At 43.4% G+C, this 23,421-nt stretch overlaps 1 protein-coding gene across 1 annotated transcript in view; it reads left to right on the plus strand.

Moving 5' to 3' along the window:
- Positions 1-23,421, plus strand: part of DIP2B (disco interacting protein 2 homolog B) — a 259,279-nt gene that overhangs the window by 216,077 nt on the left and 19,781 nt on the right. The window contains exons 22-30 of the mRNA XM_025402060.1: positions 1,601-1,715; positions 7,921-8,122; positions 11,765-11,874; positions 12,016-12,096; positions 14,330-14,453; positions 16,524-16,645; positions 18,102-18,213; positions 21,033-21,142; positions 22,197-22,327. Of these exons, the coding sequence (XP_025257845.1) occupies positions 1,601-1,715; positions 7,921-8,122; positions 11,765-11,874; positions 12,016-12,096; positions 14,330-14,453; positions 16,524-16,645; positions 18,102-18,213; positions 21,033-21,142; positions 22,197-22,327 (1,107 nt within the window). The remainder of the gene's footprint in view (positions 1-1,600; positions 1,716-7,920; positions 8,123-11,764; positions 11,875-12,015; positions 12,097-14,329; positions 14,454-16,523; positions 16,646-18,101; positions 18,214-21,032; positions 21,143-22,196; positions 22,328-23,421) is intronic.

Consider the following 23,421-nt stretch of genomic DNA (forward strand, 5'->3'; position numbering starts at 1 on the left):
GCCTCAGCCTCCGAGTAGCTGGGACTACAGGCGCCCGCCACCACGCCCGGCTAGTTTTTTGTATTTTTAGTAGAGACGGGGTTTCACCATGTTAGCCAGGATGGTCTCGATCTCCTGACCTCGTGATCCGCCCGCCTCGGCCTCCCAAAGTGCTGGGATTACAGGCTTGAGCCACCGCGCCCGGCCAGATGCTACTCTTTAGGCATTTACATCTAAGAATTGTTTCTCTTGTTTCTGATTAAATTATACGATTTTCATGTGGGGATTGAGATAGTACATAATTTCAGATTCCATGGACAAAGTCAATTAGATATCTTTTTTCTTTGCTTATTAATGTAAGAAAAGATATTTGCTACATATTTGAGTGGTTGATGTCCTATTCAGCAGTTTGCAATCATGGATGTATCTCTTTAAGGCAAACTTGGTGTCCCTTTAAGAAGAAAAATTAATGAAACAGTTTCTGAAATGTATAGTTTTTTTGTAGTGGTGTGGCTTCCTATGAGATGTAAAGTCCATGGGGCGCTATACCTGCCTTTGGTCACAGTCATATCCCAGCAATCGGTAGTGCCGGACACCTGGTAGGTGTTGGGTGAATGTGTGTGGAAGGAACGAAGGAGGGTGTCAGGCAGGCATGCCGGCAGACTCTGCTCTCCGGTGCCTTCCCATTCTTTCATGCATTCATTCAACAAATATTCACTGGGTGCCAACACTGTGCCGCTGTCCTGGAGGCTCTGGCTGCGGCAGTGAACAAAACAGGCCAAGTCTCTGTCCTTGTGAAGCTCACATGCTTGTTGTGGGAAACAGACAGGAACCACATAAACAGGGCAATAGATAACGTGTGAGACAGTGACAAGTGCTGTGGAGAAAAACACATGGGGGTGGGGGTGGCCTGCCAGTTTCTATGAGGTGGCCTGAGAGTGCCTCACTAGTAAGGGGACATTTGAGCGGAGACCTCCCTCAGAACCAACTTCATCCTCTCTCCCATGGCCTCTCAGGTCCACTGTGATCTGCCCTGGCCTGGGTCTGACCTCTCTCCCTCCCGGTCTCTGCTTCACCACTTTGCTCCAGGCACACTGGCCTTCTTGCTGTTCCTCAAACCTGCCAAGCTCGTCCCTACCTCAGAACCTTTTCGCTTTCCGTTCCTTCTGCCCGGAAACCTCTTCCTCCAGATCTTCGCGTGGCTCGCGTCCTCACCTCATTCAGGTCTCTGCTCCAATGTCCGCTCCTCAGGGAGGCGCCCCCCAGCCACCCTGCCCTCAGTAATACGCCACCCTACACACCACTCCACCCCTTGTATATTGCAACATGGCATTATTCTGTATTTATGTGTTTGTTCTGTCTCTAACACATAAGTGCCACAAAGACAAGAACATTGTCTTATTTACCACTATGTCCCAACATTCATGACAGTTGTGCTTAATACATATTATTTAAATGAATGAATGCTCATTTTGAGAGTAACGATTATGACATTTTCTTTTCTAAGCTACTCATTTCGGGTAGCATGGTGGGGTTGTCTCCTCTCTGTAATTCCAGTTAAACAAAGCAAGTAGGACTGGTTGTGAAGGGAGTCCTGATGTGTTTGATCTGTCTCTCTTAGAATTGCTGTGTTTTCTGTGTCTGTATTTTATGATGAGCGCATTGTGGTGGTTGCGGAACAAAGACCTGATGCTTCCGAGGAAGATAGTTTCCAGTGGATGAGCCGCGTGCTGCAGGTGAGCACACCTTGGGGTCTGTGTCAGGTCAGCAGTGGCAGCAACCACTGCCTAAGCATTTCATTTTCTTCGATCAGCCAGTAATGCCACCTTATTTTTTCTTGCCAATCATTGCTCACATATTCTGGGTACTATTAGCAAAATCAGATAATTAATACCATTTCTCCTTGTGGACTACATAGTATGTTTCTGCTCAGGTTGCCAAAAACAATGGAATTGACTTGCCTCAGCAAATTCTTTCATGCCTGAGTGTTTACTACTTGTGAAAGTTTTAACTGTCATATGTGGAACACATCTCTGGCAGTAATCAATCCACTTGTCAACAGTCAGCCACAGTTTTCCTGTGTGTCATAAGTGGTGCCGACGGTGTGAGGGATCCAAGAAAATACAACTATTAGCCTTACGCTGAAGGAGCTTTCCTGTGGGGCTAGAGATGCTAGGTGAGATAAACCATGAGGGAAGGAGAATGCTTTGGGCTCAGTCTAAGCAATATGTCTGTGGTGGGGAGCAGGCTAGATTGATGACAAGAGCCTAGTCTTTGCTTAGAATCATCGACTTGGAATCCCGGCTCCATTTCTTACCAGGTATGTGCCCTTGGGCAAGTCATTTAACCTCACTGAGTTTGTTTCCTAACCTGCAAAGTGGGATAAAATTATCTGTTTTATAGAGCTATTTGGAAGGATTAAATGAGGTAATTAATTGAAGTATATAGTACCTGCACTCAGTCAATAATGATGGTGATTGTTATTATCCATCCCTACCAAAATTTTTAAAAAAATTATCCAGGCGGTGGCTCACGCCTGTCATCCCAGCACTTTGGGAGGCTGAGTTCGGTGGATCATGAGTTCAGGAGATCGAGACCATCCTGGCTAACACGGTGAAACCCACTCTCTACTAAAAATACAAAAAAAAAAAAAAAATTAGCTGGACATGGTGGCAGGCGCCTGTAGTCCCAGCTACTGGAGAGGCTGAGGCAGGAGAATGGCATGAACCCGGGAAGCGGAGCTTGCAGTGAGCCGAGATCACACCACTGCACTCCAGCCTGGGCGACAGAGCGAGACTCTGTCTCAAAAAAAAAAAAAAGAAAAAAAAAAAATTATCCAGGTGTAGTTGTGTACACCTGTGATCCCAGCTACTTGAAAGGCTGAGGTGGGAGGATCACTTGAGCCCAGTAGGTCAGCACTGCAGTGAGCTATGATCATGCCACTACAGTTCAGCCTGGGTGACAGAGGAAGACCCTGGCTCAAAATAATATAATAATAGGAATAATAATGATAGTAATAATGAGCCAGGTGCTGTGACAGGCACCAGTAGCCCCAGCTACTCAGAAAGCTGAGGTGGGAGGATCGCTTGAGCCCAGGAGGTGGAGGCTGTAGTGCACTATGGTTGCACCTGTGAATAGCTACTGTACTTCAACCTGTGCAACACAGCAGAAACCCATGTCTCGAAAAATAAAAAATGTTAAGAATAGTCTCCAATTAGAGAGGGCCGCTTCCTCTCAATTAATATTCCCTTTCATTCTCTGTCCCTTCACTCTTCTTTATTTTTCTACTTAGCACTTAACATCCTGTATGTTTATATGTATTGTTTTCTATATCCAGTATAATATAAGGCAAGATGAAGAATTTTCTGTCTCTCTTATTCAGGGCTCAGTCCCCAGAGCCCAATAGCCATGCTAGTAGACGTCGTAGTAGGCTCAGTAAATATTTGATGGCTAAGTGGACGGTCCAAAGAAAGTGTGGCCTGTCCTTGCTATACTTAGGTATCAGTGGAAGTGTTCCCGAGGTCTGTAACTTCTCTACTTGGGGAACTTGAATTTATTAACTGCTAGTTAATAGCAATGTTGTAGAAACAATGCAAGCATGAGATGGTGGTATTGCTAGATTACCTTTTTTTTTTTTTTTGAGCCAGAGTTTCTCTCTCGTTGCCCAGGGTAGAGTGCAATGGCACGGTCTTGACTCACTGCAACCTCCGCCTCCTGGGTTCAAGTGATTCTCCTGTCTCAGCCTCCTGAGTAGCTGGAATTACAGGCACCCACCACCATGCCCAGCTAATTTTTTTGTATTTTTAGTAGAGATGGGTTTTCACCATGTTGGCCAGGCTGGTCTCAAACTCCTCACCTCAGGTGATCCACCCACCTCAAGCCTCCCAAGGTGCTGGGATTACAGGCGTGAGCCACCTTACCTGGCTGCTAGATGACTTTTAATATTTCTTTCTATCTCAGCGTCTGTAATTCTGAATTATCAGCTGATATGGCATAGGCTCTTTGTAGTAGAAAATCAGAAAAGAAAACATACTGAAGATAGACTAGTCAGGAAAGACTATGAAGAAGGTACAGTGCGGCAGATCTCTGAAAGATGGCTAAGGGGCAGATGTGCAAAGAGAATATTTTTCATACCAATCATATTTTCAGACAGAAACCTTACTTTGTTCAGAATGAACTTTGGGGCATATAATGGTAGAACCTTTGGTGAATTACACGTTTTCTTCTATTATAGAAAAGTGAGTATACCTGACATTTCCCAGGGTATTTGTTACTTTTCCCTGGAAAGCAACTATAGGAATTAACTACAGTGCCAATTTACTAATCCAAACTCTTGTGAAAGTCATTTGGGTTCCGATTTGGGCATGAGATAACAGGCCATTCTTTTCGCAGTCTTTGTAACTTATCAGCTTGGAGCATTTGAGTCCATAGTAGAACAGTAAATGACACCATGTATTCTAACAGATTAAAGGCCAGAGGTGGTTGAATTCCAGGTCTGTGTATAATATAAACTAAATACCTAACTCGGCACCTTCTAAGGAAAGGCAGTTAGTAGATGACTTATCAGATGTGTTTTTAATGAGGAATTCAGGCTACATGTAGCACATTTGCTAACTTTCCATGTATTCTAAAAAAAACAGAAACTTAGGAACTCTGCCAGACTATCCATTTCCCAGTCATCTGTGTTGGTTGGTAGGATAGTCTGAGGATTGTGATTTTCAAGTTTATTCTTTTGCCCTTTTAAATTGTTTTTTGTTTGTTTGTTTGTTTTGGTTTGGTGTGTTTTGTTTTTGAGATGGAGTTTCACCCTTGTCTCCCAGGCTGGAGTACAGTGGCATGATCTCGGCTCACTGCAACCTCCGCCTCCCAGTTTCAAGCAATTCATCCTGCCTTAGCCTCCCAAGTAGCTGGGATTGCAGGCACCCGCCGCCACACCTAGCTAATTTTTGTGTTTTTAGTAGAGACGGGGTTTCGCCACGCTGGCCAGGGTGGTCTCAAACTCCTGACCTCAGGAGATCCACCCACCTCGACCTCCCAAAGTGCTGGTATTACAGGTGTGAGTCACTGTGCCTGGCCCCTTAAATTGTTTTAATAAAAGGCCTTGGCCACACATGGTGGCTCACGCTTCTAGTCCCAACAATTTGGGAAGCTGAAGCTGAGGGTCACTTGAGTTCGAGACCAGCCTGGGACAATAGAGCGAGACCCTGTCTCTGCAAAGAATAAACAAATGAGTAAATAAATTAGCTGGATGCACTGCTTGTGGTCCCAGTTACTTGAGAGGTTGGGGCAGGAGGATCACTTGAGCCCAGCAATTTGAGGTTACAGTGAGCTATGGTCATACCATTGCACTCCAGCCTGGATGACAGAGCAAGACCCTGTCATTCATACATACATACATACATACATGCATAACTGTGAGTCCACTCTACTTCTAAGATTGTATCTCTTGTTCAGTAAGACCTATGGGTAATATGGTAGAAACCTCCTAACTAGTATTAACAGTTGGTCAGTTTTAGCCAGGCAGGATGGCTCACGCCTGTAATCCCAGCACTTTGGGAGGCCGAGGCGGGCGGATCACTTGAGGTCAGGAGTTCAAGACCAGCCTGGCCAACGTGTTAAAACCTTGTCTCTACTAAAAATACAAAAATTAGCCTGATGTGGTGGCAAATGTCTGTAATCCCAGATACTGGAGAGGCTGAGACAGGAAAATTGTTTGAACCCAGGAGGTGGAGGTTGTGGTGACCTGAGATTGTGCCACTGCACTTCAGCCTGGGAGAAAAAACGAGATTCCATCTCAAAAAAAAAAAAAAAAAAAAAAAAAGGCTGGGCACAGTGGCTCATGCCTGTAATCCCAGCACTTTGGGAGACCAAGGCAGGTGGATCACGAAGTCAGGAGTTCGAGACCAGCCTGGCCAACATAGTGAAATCCCGTCTCTAATAAAAATGCAAAAAATTAGCCAGGCGGGGTGGCAGGCGCCTGTAATCCCAGCTACTCTGGAGGCTGAGGCAGGAGAATTGCTTAACCCGGGAGGCGGAGGTTGCAGTGAGCCAAGATTGCACCATTGCACTCCAGCGTGGGCAACAATGCAAGACTCTGTCTCAAAAAAAAAAAAAAAAGTTGATGGGTTTCATAATAATGAGAAATTCTTCAAGTATTAAATTTTAATAGAAAATATCTACATGTATATTCCTTGGATGTAGAGAAGTGTGATTACGAATATACCAACTTGAGGTCCAGGTCCACTTACGTCCATAAACTATATCAAAATGCATTGTCTTCAGTTTCTCATTTTTCTTTTTAATTTTTTTTTTTTTAATTAAAATATAGAGATGGGGTTTTGCCATGTTGCCCAGGCTGATCTCAAACTCCTGAACTCAAACTATCTTCTCACCTTGGCCTCCCAAAGTGCCGAGATGACAGGTATGAGCCACCATAGCCAGCCTGGTTTTATTTTCTGTAAAGTTAGCGCCAGAATGTGGGTATTTGAAAAATGATTGAGTGGATGTCTTCACTTTAGGATTAACTCGCCTGACCTATGATCAGTGGTTTTTCAGGAGCTCCCTTTTAGTGTATCTTTCCAAAGCATAGCTCCTTCTGTGTTTTTGCATTTGTATTTTGTCAGTTAACATAATATTTAATTACATTGTGTGAAAACAAGAACAGCTGTCAAACAGTGTAGAAACACAGCTGACTTTAAGCAAACATGCAGTTACATGGCTGCGAGCACAGGTACGCTCGGGGTAGCTTGTGGCCTCCAATGCTCGGTGTGCTGTGGGCCTCACCCCAGATGGTTTTCAGAGGAGGTGCATGGTGACATGGTGAATCACTTAAGTGGGGGCTCCTTTAGAGAGTGCTGTTGTGTTCATAATAAAAATACCTGGGCCGGGCGCGGTGGCTCAAGCCTGTAATCCCAGCACTTTGGGAGGCCGAGACGGGCGGATCACAAGGTCAGGAGATCGAGACCATCCTGGCTAACACGGTGAAACCCCATCTCTACTAAAAAATACAAAAAACTAGCCGGGCGAGGTGGCGGGCGCCTGTAGTCCCAGCTACTCAGGAGGCTGAGGCAGGAGAATGGCGTGAACCCGGGAGGCGGAGCTTGCAGTGAGCTGAGATCCGGCCACTGCACTCCAGGCTGGGCGACAAAGCAAGACTCTGTCTCAACAAAAAAAAATAAAAAATAAAATAAAATAAAATAAAATAAAATAAAAATACCTTACCTCTGTTTAATTAGGCTTTGTTGGCTGATAGCTAAAAGATTAAAGGAACCAAAACAAATTTCTAGGTTTTTGACATTATCACTTAAGAGAGAACATATTGGCTGGGCATGGTGGCTTATGACAGTAATCTCAGCACTTTGGGAGGCCAAGGTGGGAGCATCACTTGAGACCAGGAGTTCAAGACCAGCCTAGGCAGCACAGTGAGACCCCATCTCTCCAAAAACCTTAAAATTAAAAAAAAAAAAAGAAGAAGAAAAGAAAAAAATGTATTTTAAATTAGCCGGGTGCAGTGGTGCATCTCTGTAGTCCCAGCTGCTTGGGAGGCTGAGGCAGGAGGATCACTTGAGCTTAGGAGTTTGGGGCTGTCATGGCTTATGCCATTGCATTCCACCCTAGCTGACAGAGTGAGACCCTGTCTCTAAAAAGAATAAAAACTTAAAAAGAGAACATACTGAGAGTTACAAGTCAGTATCCACCTTTGTCCATTTAGATTGTATCTTACCTCTCTTCTTGTAATCTCTGCCACAGCTGAAAGATGTGTATTATCTTAATGATTATATTTAAATCTCTAGATATATGGAATCTTAATGATCTACCAGATTCTAGATCTAGAATGGGTAGAGCAAGAAAAATGGTAGAGTAAAATAACGGATTATACCAGGAATATGTCAAATGTAATAGAAGTGATCTCATTGAGTATTTTTGTTTGTATTTTTCTAGGCGATCGATAGCATTCATCAAGTGGGGGTTTATTGTCTTGCTCTGGTGCCGGCCAATACATTGCCGAAAACTCCACTAGGAGGAATTCATATATCTCAGACGAAACAACTCTTTCTGGAGGGATCGCTGCATCCTTGCAATATCCTCATGTGCCCACATACGTGTGTGACAAACTTGCCAAAGCCCCGGCAAAAACAACCAGGTAATATGCTGGCTTCCAAGACCTGGCACTGAAATTCCAACTTCAAGAAGCTGGGTTCTCTCAGTGTGATTCTTTCTCTAGAATTAGTTTACAAAGACTTTGGGAGGCCAAGGTGGGAGGATCGCATGAGTCCAGGAGTTCGAAAACAACCTGGGCAACATGGTAAAATCCGGTCTCTACCAAAAAAAAAAAAAAAAAAAAGCAAAAAATTAGCCAGGCCTGGTGGTGCACACCTGTAGTCTCAGCTACTTCAGAGTCTGACAGAGGATGGCTTGAGCCTAGGAGGTTGCAGTAAACCGAGATTGCACCATTGCACTCCAATCTGGGCAACAGAACCAGACCCTGTCTCAACAAAAAAGAAGGAGAGGAAAGGGAAGATGGAAAAGGTGTTAAGGCAGCCCGGAGGCCAAGATATCCTTGAGATGCCTTTGGAGCTATTGTAGAAAGAAAGAATGTGTTTGTTAGGACTAGTCTTGGCTGCAAGTTGCAGAAAAACATAATAGCAGCTCAGGCAAGAAACAAGCTTATATTTTTGTCAGGTAAAAAAAATTCAGAGCTAGGTAGTCCAAAGGCTAGGATAGTCACTCCTCGATCATGTTCTTCTAGCTTCCCATCTTTTTGCTCTGGTGTTTTGTCAGTCAACTCTTGCCATAGATACGCTACAGAACAAATAACCCTAAAACTCAGTGCCTTGAAGTAGCAAGCATTTACTGTTTACTCATGAGATGTAGATCTGGTTGGCTTGGCTGGAATCCACTGGACTTGACTTGGCTCCAGGCTTAGGTTAGGTTCAGAGCTGTTCCATGTGTCTCCTCATCACGGGACCAGCAGCTACCTGGGCCGTATGTTTTTTAAGGCAGATGGCAGAAGCAAGAAATCAAGCCAAGCCACAGGAGCATATTTAAAGCTTCTGTCTGTGTCACATGTCCTAACATTTCATTGTCCTAAACAAGAAGTATACTTCTCCCATCCAGGCATAACTAGGACAGGAAAGAAAGGAAGATTGTGAGAAAATAAAATAATCTGCCACAGCCATCATTAGCAACTGCCCCAGGGCTCATTAGGCTCCTCAACCTCTACATCCCAGCCAGCAGGTAGGAGGAAAAGATAAAGAAAGGATACTCTTCCCTTTAACATATTTTCTAGAAATTGCACATGTTACTTCCTCTAACGTATTATCCTCCCACACTAAAGAATATAGTCTTTATTCCAGCTGTGTGTCCAGCTAAAAACTGGGGGTTCTGTTATTAAGGAAGAAGAATAGAATAGATACTGGAATTGATAACTAGCAGTTTTTGGCATAAGATGTTTACAGAATTTTATGGGAAAATCAGAAGGCATATTTACCAGTACAGCAGTGTCTGCAATTAGCTTCTTGGAGTTACTGCTTTCAGTATCTTTCATTCTCTGTGACCCATAGACCCATAGACTCACGAAATGCACACAGAATAACATCAAGGAACTGCTGCTGAATTTGTTTTATTGTTTTAAACTACTGCAAAATTCACTTTTTAAAATGTCATGCCTTTATTAATTTTATAATGTGAATCCTGGATTGCACAGTTTACAGAAATACACTCTGAGTCCCTGCCTGTATTAAAAGGCTATCTCCAACATGATATATGTATAATTTGTCATGAAGTTTCTTAGGGAGTAATATTACATATTTACTTAAAATTGTAGTAGAGACTTTGTAGACTAAAACTGTTCACCAATTGGAATACTTTATCTTTTTTGAGTTTTTTGTTTTATTTTTAAATTTTTTAAACTTTCCATTTTGAAATAATTTCACACACAAAAGTTGCCACATGGTGCAAAGATTTTCCTTACATCCTTTACCCAGCTTCCCCAAATATTTACCCTTTGAAAATTGATTATATGATTTAAGTGATTTTTCTTTCATTTGTTTCAGTATATTCAGGATCAGCAGATTTTGATAGAATAAAAGGTTTTTTTTTTTTTTTGAGATGGGGTTTCGCTCTGTCGCCTAGGCTGGAGTGCAGTGGCGCCATCTTGGCTCACTGCAACTTCTGCCTCCTGGGTTCATGCCATTCTCCTGCCTTAGCCTCCCGAGTAGCTGGGACTATAGGCGCCCACCACCACGCCTGGCTAATTTTTTTTTTTTGTATTTTTAGTAGAGACAGGGTTTCACTGTGTTAGCCAGGATGGTCTCGATCTCCTGACCTCGTGATCTGCCCGCCTTGGCCTCCCAAAGTGCTGGGATTATAGGCATGAGCCACCGCGCCTGGTCAAATAAAAGATTTTAAATATTAATCCAGTATAGCATCAGCCTTATTTAAAACCTAGCTGGCAATAAGCTTTTTTTAATCATCTTTTTGCCATCTTCTTAGTTCCATAAGGCGGTGACCATGAAGAGAGGGACACAGTGCCTAGCACTTTTTTCTAGAGAGGGAGTGGGCTCCCCTGTTTATTTTGAAGTGTCGAACCTATGGAAAAGTTAGAAGAATAGTACGGTGAGGAGCACCCATGTAACCTACCCTAGATTTACCAATTGCTGCCTTTTTTTTTTTTTTTGAGATAGAGTTCGCTCTGTTGCCTAGGCTGGAGTGCAGTGGCGTGATCCGGCTCACTGCAACCTCTGCCATCCAGGATCCAACCACCTGAGTACCTGGGATTACAGGTGTGAGCTACCACGCCCAGCTAATTTTTGTATTTTTAGTAGAGATGGGGTTTTGCCGTGTTGGCCAGGATAGTCTCAAATTCCTGGCCTCACATGGTCTGCCGTCTCTGCCTCCCAAATTGGTAGGATTACAGGAGCAAGCCACCATGCCTGGCATTGCTGACATTTTTTTCCCTGAGTTTTTTTTGTTTTTGTTTTTGCTTTTTTTGAGACAGGGTCTTAACACTGTTGCCCAGGCTGGAGTACAGTGGCACGATCTCAGCTCACTGCGGCTTTGAACTCTGGCACAAACGATCCTCCCACCTCAGCCTCCCGAGTAGCCTGGACTAAAGATGTCTGCCTCCATACCAGGCTAATCTTTTTGTATTTGTAGAGACAGGGTTTTGCCATGTTGCCCAGGCTGGTCTCAAACTCCTGGGCTCAAGTGATCTGTCCGCCTGAGCCTCCCAAAGTGCTGTGATTACAGGCGTAAGCCACCATTCCTGGCCATTATTCACTTTTAATTGAACAAATTTAATATTCTAGATAAACTCCCTCAGGCCTCGTAGATGACAAATTTCTTTCCAAGCCAGATATTCTTTATTGTTAAGCCCTCTTTTAGGGTTCTATTATGATTGGAGAAGATTAAAATATTAGTAGGAGCTTGTGCAACCAGCTGTCACCTCCTCAGTGTGAAAACTTTCTGTATACCCCAAACTATGATAGCTGCCTGCTTCCCTCCACCCCAGTCCCTATCCCTCCTGTGTTCCTCCTGTTTGTTTGTTTGTTTCCAGTACTTTGCACTATTTGTGTTTATTTATTTGTGTATGTATTTCTTGGTTACCCTTCCCCAGAGTGCAGGCTCCTTGCCCTATTTGCTCCTGGGTTCCCAGTGCCTAGAAGAATGTTCAGTCAGTATTGTTGGATGAATATTTGAACCAGTTTTGGTCAGTCTGGAAATGCTCTGTATACTTAGTTGGAATTGCCATCTCCAGTGACTTGGGTTTTGCATTTATTTACAGGTGTAGGCCCTGCTTCCGTGATGGTTGGGAATCTGGTTGCTGGAAAACGTATAGCACAAGCTGCTGGAAGGGATCTGGGACAAATAGAAGAGAATGATTTGGTGAGGAAGGTAAGTGTTCCTGAAATGTTGCCTTCTTACTGAAATCAAGTCAAGGACAGAACTTGTACTGCAGGTAGCAGCTGAGGGATACATTATGTGACTAGTTATAAGTTGCTGACCCTGAGTCCTTTTTCTGGTTTATCACTTCAGCACCAGTTTCTGGCAGAGATCCTACAGTGGCGAGCCCAGGCGACTCCTGACCATGTACTCTTCATGCTGTTAAATGCCAAGGTATTAAAAATTCAATGGTATATCTAATCAGCTGACGACTATAGGACTATCTTAAGCACTCTTGATCGCTTTCTTTCATCAGAAAATTTGTGTTGCCATCTCTGAAGAAGGAGTTAATGGCTTTCTCCTTGCTTTGACATATGAGGGTAAACTGTGCAATCACTTTAGGATTGGAATGAGACCTCCTGGAGTGCTATGTAATACTTTCTTTTCTTATGGTACAAGCACGTCTTCTTTATTCAATTATGATAGGAGAAATGGAGCCAACAGTGCAATTACATAGATACACAGATGTTCAAAATGTGTTATGTCATATAGTTTTTTTACCCAGTTGGACTTTTAATTCTTTGATTTCTGCCAGGAAGAAAATGACCTCAGACCAGCATTTTAAAAACCTAAGTTATTTCTGGTACATAATTAAATGATTTATTGCTAACAGATAAAAAGCAAATTGAAATTTACTCAAAGAGCACATTTAACTACTGGTTTCTGACAGATGGTTCTTTATAATATTGTATTTTAGGATTGGGCACGGTGGCTCACACCTGTAATCCCAAAGCTTTGGGAGGCCGAGGCAGGTGGATCACATGAGGTCAGGAGTTCGAGACCAGCCTGACCAATATGTGAAACCCCGTCTCTACCAAAAATATAAAAATCAGCTGGGCCTGGTGGTGGGCGCCTGTAATCCCAGCTACTCAGGAGGCTGAGGCAGAAGAATCGCCCGAACCCAGGAGGCAGAGGTTGCAGTGAGCCGAGATTGTGCCACTGCACTCCAGCCCAGGTGACAGAGCAAGACCCTGTCTCAAAAATAAAAAGAGAAAAAGTATATATATATTTATATATTATATATTATATATATTATGATATATAAATATATATAAAAAGAAAAAATACACATATATTTTTTGAGATGGAGTCTTGCTCTGTCGCCTGGGCTGGAGTGCAATGGCATGATCTCGGCTCACTGCAGCCTCCGCCTCCCGGGTTGAAGCGATTCTTCTGCCTCAGCCTCCCGAGTAGCTGGGATTACAGGCGCCCACCACCAGGCCCAGCTGATTTTTATATTTTTGATACAGACGGGGTTTCACATGTTGGTCAGGCTGGTCTCGAACTCCTGACCTCAGGATCCACCTTCCTCGGCCTCCCAAAGTGCTAGGATTATAGGCGTGAGCCACCACGCCCGGCCTATATATTGTATTTTAAAATTATGCATTCTGTGGGAGTCAGCTGAGTTTTTGTGTTGATGGCTGAGTCACAGGCTCAAAGTCTGTGACCATGTGGATAGCAGTATTTCTCCTCAGCAGGGGGAAGACTGGAAGTGCCTATTGGAGCTCTTAGGGGACTTATCCAAAGTATACCCATCTCCCCCATTCCCCTGGAATCTGATTTTTATTTATTTTTTTTTTTTGAGGAATGTATGCAATAATAGAACTTAATGAGAAGAATATACTGTGCATCTTATTGAAAAATCATTAAAAATCTTAAGAACCATTACTTTTATGACAGAAAATTTGGGAAGTTTCTTGCTCTACCTGTACATGAAGTGAGCTTCTTTTCAAGCCCATGGATTCATTAAGGTTCTCATATTTCTTTTAAAAATGGCAGCCAGGCACAGTGGCTCATGCCTATAATCCCAGCTTCTTGGAAGGATGAGGCAGGAGGATGTCTTGAACCTGGAGTTGGAGGCTGCAAGCTGCAGTAAGCTGTGATTACATAACTGCACTGCAGCTTGGGCAACAGCAAGACCATGTCAGAACAAAAAAAAGAAAAAAAAAGGATCCCATACATGTCTGTCTATCTGTTTGTTTGTTTGTTTGTTTTTGGAGACAGAATCTCGCTTTGTCACCCAGGCATTGGCTCAAGTGATCCTCCCACTTCTGCCTCTTGAGTAGCTGGGACTACAGGCACGTGCCACCACCATACCTGACTGATTTTTTTTGTATTTTCAGTGGAGAGGAGATCTTGCTATGTTGCCAAGGCTTGTCTTGAACTCCCGGGCTCAAGCAGTGCCCCCACCTCATCCTCCCAAAGTGCTAGGGTTACAGGTGTGAGCCACCCTGTCCAGCTCCACACGTCTTTGATTTTAGGGGAATTTTCACTAGAATTGATAATTTGCTAAGGATAATCTACAAAGGCACAAGCCTTTTTCAGGTATAGTGTTGAACTGGCTGTGCTTATTATAGTTTATTTGCTTTCTGAGCTTTGACCCGCTTATCCTTTCTGTTGTTTAAAGGGAACCACTGTATGCACAGCCAGCTGCCTTCAGCTTCATAAACGAGCAGAGAGGATTGCAGCCGTTCTTGGTGATAAGGGACATCTAAATGCAGGAGATAATGTGGTGTTGCTCTATCCACCTGGTAAGCATTGGATTGGTAGACTAGACTTTAAGCTCCAATACTAGACTGACTACAAATTATAAGAGGATAGGCACTCAGGGCCACTCTCTATGACTTGCAGGCAGTGTACTTCCCAACACTTAGAAGACCATGCACACAGGCCGAAGTGGGAACCAAGCCTCACCCCCCAAGTTGTGCAGTACCGTGGCTCTCCTGGGACCATGTCTGTTTTTGCACCCTTGTGTTTCTATTAGTGCCTGGCACATAAAAGTCACTCAATAAATAATGAATGAATGAAGTCTTCAGCTGCTTGGCTTTTGGAAACTCTCAAAACAGATGCTTTGTTTCTGTGAATGTTCAGGAATGGGGCAATTTCACCCAGTCCCCAAAGAAATGTTGTGCGTGAATTCTGTGAACATTTTTCATATTATGATTGATGTTACTCAGGAGGAATAACTGCAGAAACCAGGAATGGTTAACTAGGAAAATAAAAGAATGGAGATAGGAGAGGTGAGCAAGCCCTGAGCTTTTAAAAAATATTTAGAAGGCTGCTCTAAAAAGAGCAGTCAGACTTCTTAGATGTTGTTGAAGGGATGTGAGTTTTCATATTATGATTTAGTCTTCTTTTTTTTTTTTTTGAGACGGAGTCTCACTCTGTTGCCCGGGCTGGAGTGCAGTGGCCGGATCTCAGTTCACTGCAAGCTCCGCCTCCCGGGTTTACGCCATTCTCCTGCCTCAGCCTCCCAAGTAACTGGGACTACAGGCGCCCGCCACCTCGCCCGGCTAGTGTTTTGTATTTTTTAGTAGAGACGGGGTTTCACCGGGTTAGCCAGGATGGTCTCGATCTCCTGACCTCGTGATCCGCCCGTCTCGGCCTCCCAAAGTGCTGGGATTACAGGCTTGAGCCACCACGCCCGGCCTTGATTTAGTCTTCTTTTGTTATTGCTACTTTCATGTTCTGATTTAATTCAACAACCTTGTCTTCATAGTAAGAGGGGTTCAGAATCATTTGGCAATAAAGATTCAAAATTCTGGGTGAAATATTTGAGTCTTCCCTTCGTTATTTCTGTCACCTAATCCACTCATACATCCAGCTTTTTTTGGCCTGTTATCCCCCCACACTTCATATTGTTCTGTGATCTTTTTGTTAATTTTATTTTTAAGACGGAGTCTCGCTCTGCCACTCAGGCTGGAGTGCAGTGGCGTGATCCCAGCCCACTGCAACCTCTGCCTCCCTGGTTCCAGTGATTGTCCTGCCTCAACCTCCTGGGTAGCTGGGATTACAGGCATCCGCCACCATGCCCAGCTAATTTCTGTATTTTTAGTAGAGATGGGGTTTCAGCATGTTGGCCAGGCTCGTCTCAAACTCCTGACCTCAGGTGATCCACCTGCCCCAACCTTCCAAAGTGCTGGGATTATAGGTGTGCGCCACAAGGCCTGGCTCATTCTGTGATTCTTATGCACTGCCTTATTTACCTAGATACTGAGATTTCATAGAAGATCACGTGATAGAGCAGTCCCCGCTATTGTATGCCCAGGAGATGGCCTTGCACCTGTCAGTTGGCGAGAGGCCACGGGGAGGGACCTGAGCTCTTCCTAAGGAGGCCTCTGCCGAAAATCGTCCTCAGACTGAGTCATACTTTGCTCCCTAAAACTCACACCCCTTCAACAACATCTAAGAAGTCTGATTGTTCTTTTTAGAGCAGCCTTCTAAATATTTTTAAAAAGCTCAGGGCTTCCTCACCTCTCCTTTCTCCATTCTTTTATTTTCCTAATTAACCATTCCTGGTTTCTCCAGTTACTTCTCCTGAGTAATATAAAGTAATAATATCAATATACCTTCTTCACAAATACTTCAGGAGTTTACTTCTGATTTCCTTCCTTTTTTGTAAATTGTTTTCTCTATATTTTCTAAAGTTTTATATGCTTTCTTCTTTCACTTTCAATATCTTCTGCTAGAGTCTCTGTTAAATTATGGTCTACAGAACCTGTCTTGCACATGATTTAACCGTTTTGGAAAATTTGCCTTTTAGTTTCTCAGTGCTCTTAGGCAGTTCAGTGCCTCTCCTGACAGGGTCTTTTGTCTTGCAGGCATTGAGTTAATCGCTGCCTTCTATGGCTGCCTGTATGCGGGCTGTATACCTGTGACGGTCAGACCTCCACATGCTCAGAACCTCACGGCCACGCTGCCCACTGTCCGAATGATTGTTGATGTAAGTACCAGCTGTATCTTGCCTTGTCCTCATCTCCTAAAATCCAGATTCAGACAGCTGAGGATCCTTACTAATTTTCCAATTTTGTTAAGTCAGGAATTCAAATTTGTCTCCTGGAAACTACCTCCTTTTTGTTAGTCAAGCCAAAACAACCATCATTATTCAGCGAAGGAACTGGGGGAAAGTGGTTATTGGTGAGATGCAGAATTGTAAACATGCAGTTATCGTGAACATTAAGGAGGTGAAGCAGCCGTTAGTATTTCTCCCAACAAAAACACAAAAAGTAGCCAGGCATTGTGGCACATGCCTGTAGTCACAGCTACTCAGGAGGCTGAGGCAGGAGGATCCCTTGAGTCTGGGAGGTGGAGGTTAGACGTGAGCTGAGATTACACCACCGCACTCCAGCCTGAGCAGACCCTGTCTCAAAAAAAAAAAAAAAAAAAAAAAAGTTTCCCCCTCCCCTTCTGTCTAAAATGTGATGTCTGATATTTTTCCTGCTAAATTATCTGGGTGATTTTAAATGCCAAACTGAATTAACCGTGGTGTCAGGTCACTTCTATTTTAGTTACTTTTGTGAATTTACTTGGTGTAGCATTAAAAGGTGTCCAGACCTTACTCTGGAGATGATAGAAGTCTTTATAGGATATGAGAGTTAAAGAAAATAAGGTAAGTGTGTATTGCATCAGATCCTAGTGTTTACAGCAAGGGGAAGCCTTGGCCAGTGCTGATAGATGACAAAATTCCAGTTCATGTAGCATTTGCTTCTCTAAGAACTGCTGCTCTGTCAGCAAAAAAGGAGCCCACGGTATAAAAGCCATGATCACCATAGATGATTTTATTACAAAGTGTAATTCAGCAAAATGCCCTTGTTATATTCTACAAAGTGGGCCAGAAAAGCAGGGAGGGGAGTTGCTATTGATGCAGTTCGTGGGCAAAGTAGGTCACTTTGCATTTCTGTGTATAGCTGGGCAAGAGAACCTAGTTTCTGTGAGAGCTTATATCAGCATTGGGGTTCCTTAGGTTCAGCGTATGGTCTAGGTGTAGTAAGTCTCGTTATTCACTAGAGACTGGGGCAGTTTCCTTCAAACATGGTTATCTGATTCTTCTCATTTCCTGAGCACTACAAAATCCACATCTTTATTTAATTGTGGTCTTAATGAAATCATGGGATTGTGGGATCCATACTGAGATTATAATTATGAAATATTTTGAGAATCACTGTTATAAACAATACAGTGTATTGTGAACAGGTCCATCATCCTGAGAGAGTTAAATGTCACACATTTCCAGAAGGAAACATGCAAGGGAGTAAACTGACCTCATCTGTCCCACATGTGTTCTTTAAAACTGTCCTGTCCAGTGTAGTACATGAGTGGCTTTTAGCAGCAGCCAGGGCCTGTGGTGCCGTGTTGGGGCTGAACCTCCTGATGCTTATTGTTGTCCATTTGTTTTCTAGGTCAGCAAAGCAGCCTGTATTCTCACCGGTCAGACCCTAATGCGGCTACTGAGGTCCCGAGAGGCAGCAGCAGCAGTGGATGTGAAAACCTGGCCAACCATCATTGACACAGGTGAAGGGGAGACTTCTCCTGAGGGTGGAGGGAGTGAGAGCTCACAATACCTGAGATCTCGTCTCTTCTCATGCCAGACTTGTTTACCCTGCCTTTATGTCTTCTGCCTGCTAAGACAGAGGCAAAACCTAGCATCAGTAAGCTTGTGCAGGACTAAACACTGACAGCAGATGCAAAGGGCGAGATCACAGTCTGCTAAGAGCTCTCTAAACAAAAGTGTTTTGCTGTTACTCTTGGCATCATCAACAGGTGGTTAGGTTTTTATGCTACATGTAACTATGTATATGTAGGGCCAAGTGAAATATTGAGACAATCTGATCCTTTTGTTCGAGATGTGATATTGTTGAAATAATACTGGACTGGGAGTCAGATGATTTGGGTTCTGGTTCAAGCTTCATTACCTACTGCCTGTGTAATCTTGACTGAAATTACCCTTTCCTAAGCTACTGCCTACCCCTGCCTGACTTGTATATTTATTGAGAAGATAAAATGCAGTGTAATATGAAAATACTATACTTTGAAAGCCATAAAGTGCAAAATTTTTAGATAGTATTCATATTAAAGAAGGGGGTAAGATAAGGGAATAGCTGAAAAAGCTGTGGTATAGGAAGAATGTGGGTTTTGGAGTCAGGCAGGTAGGGTTTAAGTCCTGCTATATCTGCTACTCTCTGAGTATCCTTACTAACCTCTCTATAAAGTGGGAGTTGTAAAGATTAAATGATGTAATGCAAAGCTCCTAGCATGTAATCATAATGATCATAATGATAACATCTAACCTTCATTGAGCCGTTATGTCAGTCATTTAATGTGTTATATGCTTTTATCCTTACCCTATAAGTTGTTATTTTTATCTTCATTTTGCAGATTGGAAAACTGAGGGAAGTTAAATAAGCAGCAGAACTGAAATTCAAATCCAGCCAGTTTGGCTCCATTCCCAGCCTCTTAACCATTAATGTCCTCCCTACCCTTTTTTTTAAAAAAAAAAAAAACTGGATTCAAATGCAGGAATGACATGTATTTGTGGTTATTGTGTACCAGATGCCGAACTGGGTTTTTAAAATATTTATTACTGAAGGATAGAAGCACAGTTGTATATATATGTATCACAAATGGATTGTGTTGGTGTTAATGATGCTGGTAGGTCTATGGTTAATGGGCTGAATCACAACAGGAAGGTTTCTTTAGGCACTTGAGTGGTCATATGAGTGACCCTTCCCTGCATAAAGGGAGGTCAAAGGTGATAGTCTTTCATTTGACCAGAAATGGGTGCCCCATGATTTGGTGATTTAAAACTCACAGTTAGACGTCCTTCTTGATCCAGAAAGCCAAAGGAGCCATTGAAGAGGTATGGCTGGAGCCAAAGGACATCTCTGACATCCCTAGTTTTAGCATACTTATAAAGCACATGGGGGGAAGTAGAGGAGGTATCATAAATGAGTGAAAGCAGCGAATTACTAGTTCTTGGCTACCATTCTCTTTTGGAGACAGAGCCCTCACTCTGTCACCCAGGCTGGAATGCAGGGCCGCGATCTCGGCTCACTGCAACCTCCACCTCCCAGGTTCAAGGAATTCTCCTGCCTCAGCCTCCCGAATAGCTGAGATTACAGGTATGAACCACCATGCCTGGTTAATTTTTGTATTTTTAGTAGAGACAGGGGTCGCCATGTTGGCCAGGCTGGTCTCGAACCCCAGTCCTCAAAGTGATCCACCTGCCTCGGCCTCCCAAAGTGCTAGGATTACAAGTGTGAGCCGCTGTGCCTAGCCACCATTTTTTTTTTTTTTAAAGAGACATGATCTTGATATGTTGCCCAGGTTGGTCTCAAACTCCTGGGTTCACACAGTCCTCCTGCCTCAGCCTCCCAAGTAGCTGGGACTATAGGCCTGAGTCACTGCACCCAGATAGATTACTATTCTTAAAATTCTGCCAGCTTAACCAGGCGCCATGGCTCATGCTTGTAATGCCAGCACTTTGGGAGGCTGAGGCAGGAGGATCACTTGAGCTTAGGAGTTGGAGACTAGCCTGGGCAATATAGTGAGACCTCACCGCTAGGAAAAAAAAAATTTTTTTTTTAATTTAGCTAGGCATGGTGGCATAGACCTGTAGTCCCAGCTATTCAGGAGGCTGAGGTGGGAGGATCATTTGAGCCCAGCAGATGGAGGTTGTAGTGACCTGAGATCAAGCTACTGTATTCCCACCTGGGCAATAGAGCAAGACTCTGTCTTTAGAAAAAAAAAATCTGCTAAGTTAACTTAGAGAAATACTTCCCAACTTTTAAATCCATACATGATTAATATAACACATACTAAAGTGTAAATAATGAACTTTAACTTGAAACCAGCATAACAGCTAATGCTTTTTAAGCATTTCTTCAGTAGGTTGCTTTAAAAGTGCTTTATGTGAATTAACTTCCCAACAGTTCTATGAGAGTAGGTATTATTTTAGAGATTCGTTTTGGAGAAGAAGAGAACAGCCACAAAGAGGTGAAATAACTCCAGGGTCACGTAGCTGATGCTAGAGCTGGCATTTGAACAGCAGTCTGCTTCCTACTGTGTTCTATTTCCCCTTACTAAGCTGCTAGCAGATACATTTACCTGATGTAGATTTGCTTGCCTGGGTTGTCCAGTGTTGTCCTCAACCCCAGCCTACCTCTAAGAATGACATATGTGAGCTACTTGGTTAAATAGGAGAAGCCTAAGCTTTAGCAAATCCCCAAAGCTAAATTTGGCCATAGCAAAGCCACAGAAAACCAGTTGAAGAGCAATGATTTTCATGTTCCCGCATGTTGGATTGACATCAGGTTTTTTTCTTTTCATGGCAGATGATTTACCCAGGAAAAGGTTACCTCAGCTGTATAAACCACCCACTCCTGAGATGTTGGCATATCTTGATTTTAGTGTCTCCACAACTGGCATGCTTACAGGAGTGAAGGTAAGCTGCATGCTGGAAAAATGCCACGTCTGCCAAAAAATAGAGATGACCACTGCCCCAGAAACTTTAGACGCAGAGGCTAAGTGGTTGTACCAGAGACCGGTAGGCAGAGTGAGGATCAAGGGTCGCTGCTCTATTTAAATAAAGGCATTGGCTCCTCTGGAATGAGTTATCGCAAGGAATTTGTATTAAGTGTCTGAACCTAGCATTGAAGCTGAAAGATAAGAGTTTGTTAAAATGGCCGGGCGCGGTGGCTCAAGCCTGTAATCCCAGCACTTTGGGAGGCCGAGATGGGCGGATCATGAGGTCAGGAGATCGAGACCATCTTGGCTAACACAGTGAAACCCCGTCTCTACTAAAAAATACAAAAAACTAGCCGGGCGAGGTGGCGGGCACCTGTAGTCCCAGCTACTCGGGAGGCTGAGGCAGGAGAATGGCGCAAACCCGGGAGGCGGAGCTTGCAGTGAGCTGAGATCCGGCCACTGCACTCCAGCCCGGGCGACAGCGCGAGACTCCGTCTCAAAAAAAAAAAAAAAAAAAAAAAAAGAGTTTGTTAAAATATGTATGAAATCTGATATTTAGATACCATAAAATTCAGTATTAGATTGGGCGCAGTGGCTCACGCCTGTTATCCCAGCTCCTTCGGAGGCCAAGGCGGGCAGATCACCTGGAGTCTGGAGTTCGAGACCAGCCTGAACAACATGGAAAACCCCTTCTCTACTAAAAATAGAAAATTAGCTGGGTGTGGTGGTGCATGTCTGTAATCCCAGCTACTTGGGAGGCTGAGGTTGCGGTGAGCTGAGATCGTGCCATTGCACCACAACCTGGACAACAGGAGCGAAACTCCGTCTTAAAAAAAAAAAATTATTATTAACTAATGAACAGAAATATGTTCCCTTCCTTAATGGAGACTTAGGTTAGGCTTTGAAGCACTAAAAATTATACATTGTTTTGAGGAGTTTAGGGAATTGAAACTCCTCAAAGCTGTCGTCAGAGCTGTTTTGCTGCCTGTGGGATGACAGTTCCAGCCTGTTCCATTTTCCATACTTTGCAGATGTCCCACTCTGCAGTGAACGCTCTGTGTCGAGCCATCAAGCTCCAGTGTGAGTTGTACTCTTCTCGGCAGATCGCCATCTGCCTTGACCCTTACTGTGGACTTGGCTTCGCGCTCTGGTGTCTCTGCAGGTAGGGATGGAAAAGCCAAGGAGACAGAATGTGTGGGGGTGTACTTTATGGCCATGACCATCTCATCCTTTCCTTTGCTCCCTTAATTTGGTAAAGTTTCAGTAAAATGCTAGTGTTTTCAGAATTTATGGATCTACTGTGTCTGTGAAGTTTGTTTAAAAACAGTTTTGTCTGTATTCCCTTTGTTATTTTCTGTTAATTTTATTCTTCATACAAAATGACAGTGATCCTGTTACTTGCTCTCTTCTCCACCATGTAATCCTTGCTTTAGAAGCAAAGCCAAGTAGAATGATGATTCTCGGGTGAAATATGTCATGCTTTGACAGCCAGCATGTACCCCCTAGGCTTGGCAGGAAGGAGCACAGTGGGGTGGGATGACAGCATGTGGATGGAAAGTAGCACGTTTGCCCTGGCCAAGTTGCTCCTTGCGGAATACAGATCCCAGCTCCTCTCACCACTCCCCCAGAGAACCTCATCTCAGACCTACATTTTCATCTCCTTGGTGTACATCATGAATGCTTCATAGATGCCTGCAGCTCAACGTTCTCCTCCTGTTCTCTCTTTGTTAGGGTAGGATCATCCATATAGGGGTCCACACTAGAAACATGGGTCTTATCTTCAGATTCTATATCTTCATGTCTTGTGTCTAATCAAATGTATGTCCTTTGGCTTGGTTGTTCTACACCTATATGTACATAAGAATCACCTGGGGGTCTTTCAACAAAAATTAATGGGACTCCTCAAGACTTATTAATCTTCATCTCCAGAGGTGGTGACCACACCACCAGTATTTTGAAATACAGGATTCCTGAGCTTCTAGTGATTCTGATCTGTAAACAGGTTTAGGCATAAAATCACTGCCATTTTGTATGAGCCAAGAGTTTAAGCTTTGTGGCTATAGAAGAGACATGATAGGAACCCTGTTCCTTCCTTTTTTTTATTCTAAAAAAAAACAAAAAACTATTGTGTTGATAGTTCTTCCTGTTGATGGACTGAATATGGATATGAGGATCCATATTTCCTTTCTGTCCTTTTTTCTTTTCTTTCTTTTTTTTTTTTTCTGTTTTTTGTTTTGTTTTGTTTTGTTTTTTCTT

This window comes from Theropithecus gelada, chromosome 11, assembly GCF_003255815.1.
Source record: "Theropithecus gelada isolate Dixy chromosome 11, Tgel_1.0, whole genome shotgun sequence".
Taxonomy (NCBI): Eukaryota; Metazoa; Chordata; class Mammalia; order Primates; family Cercopithecidae; genus Theropithecus; species Theropithecus gelada.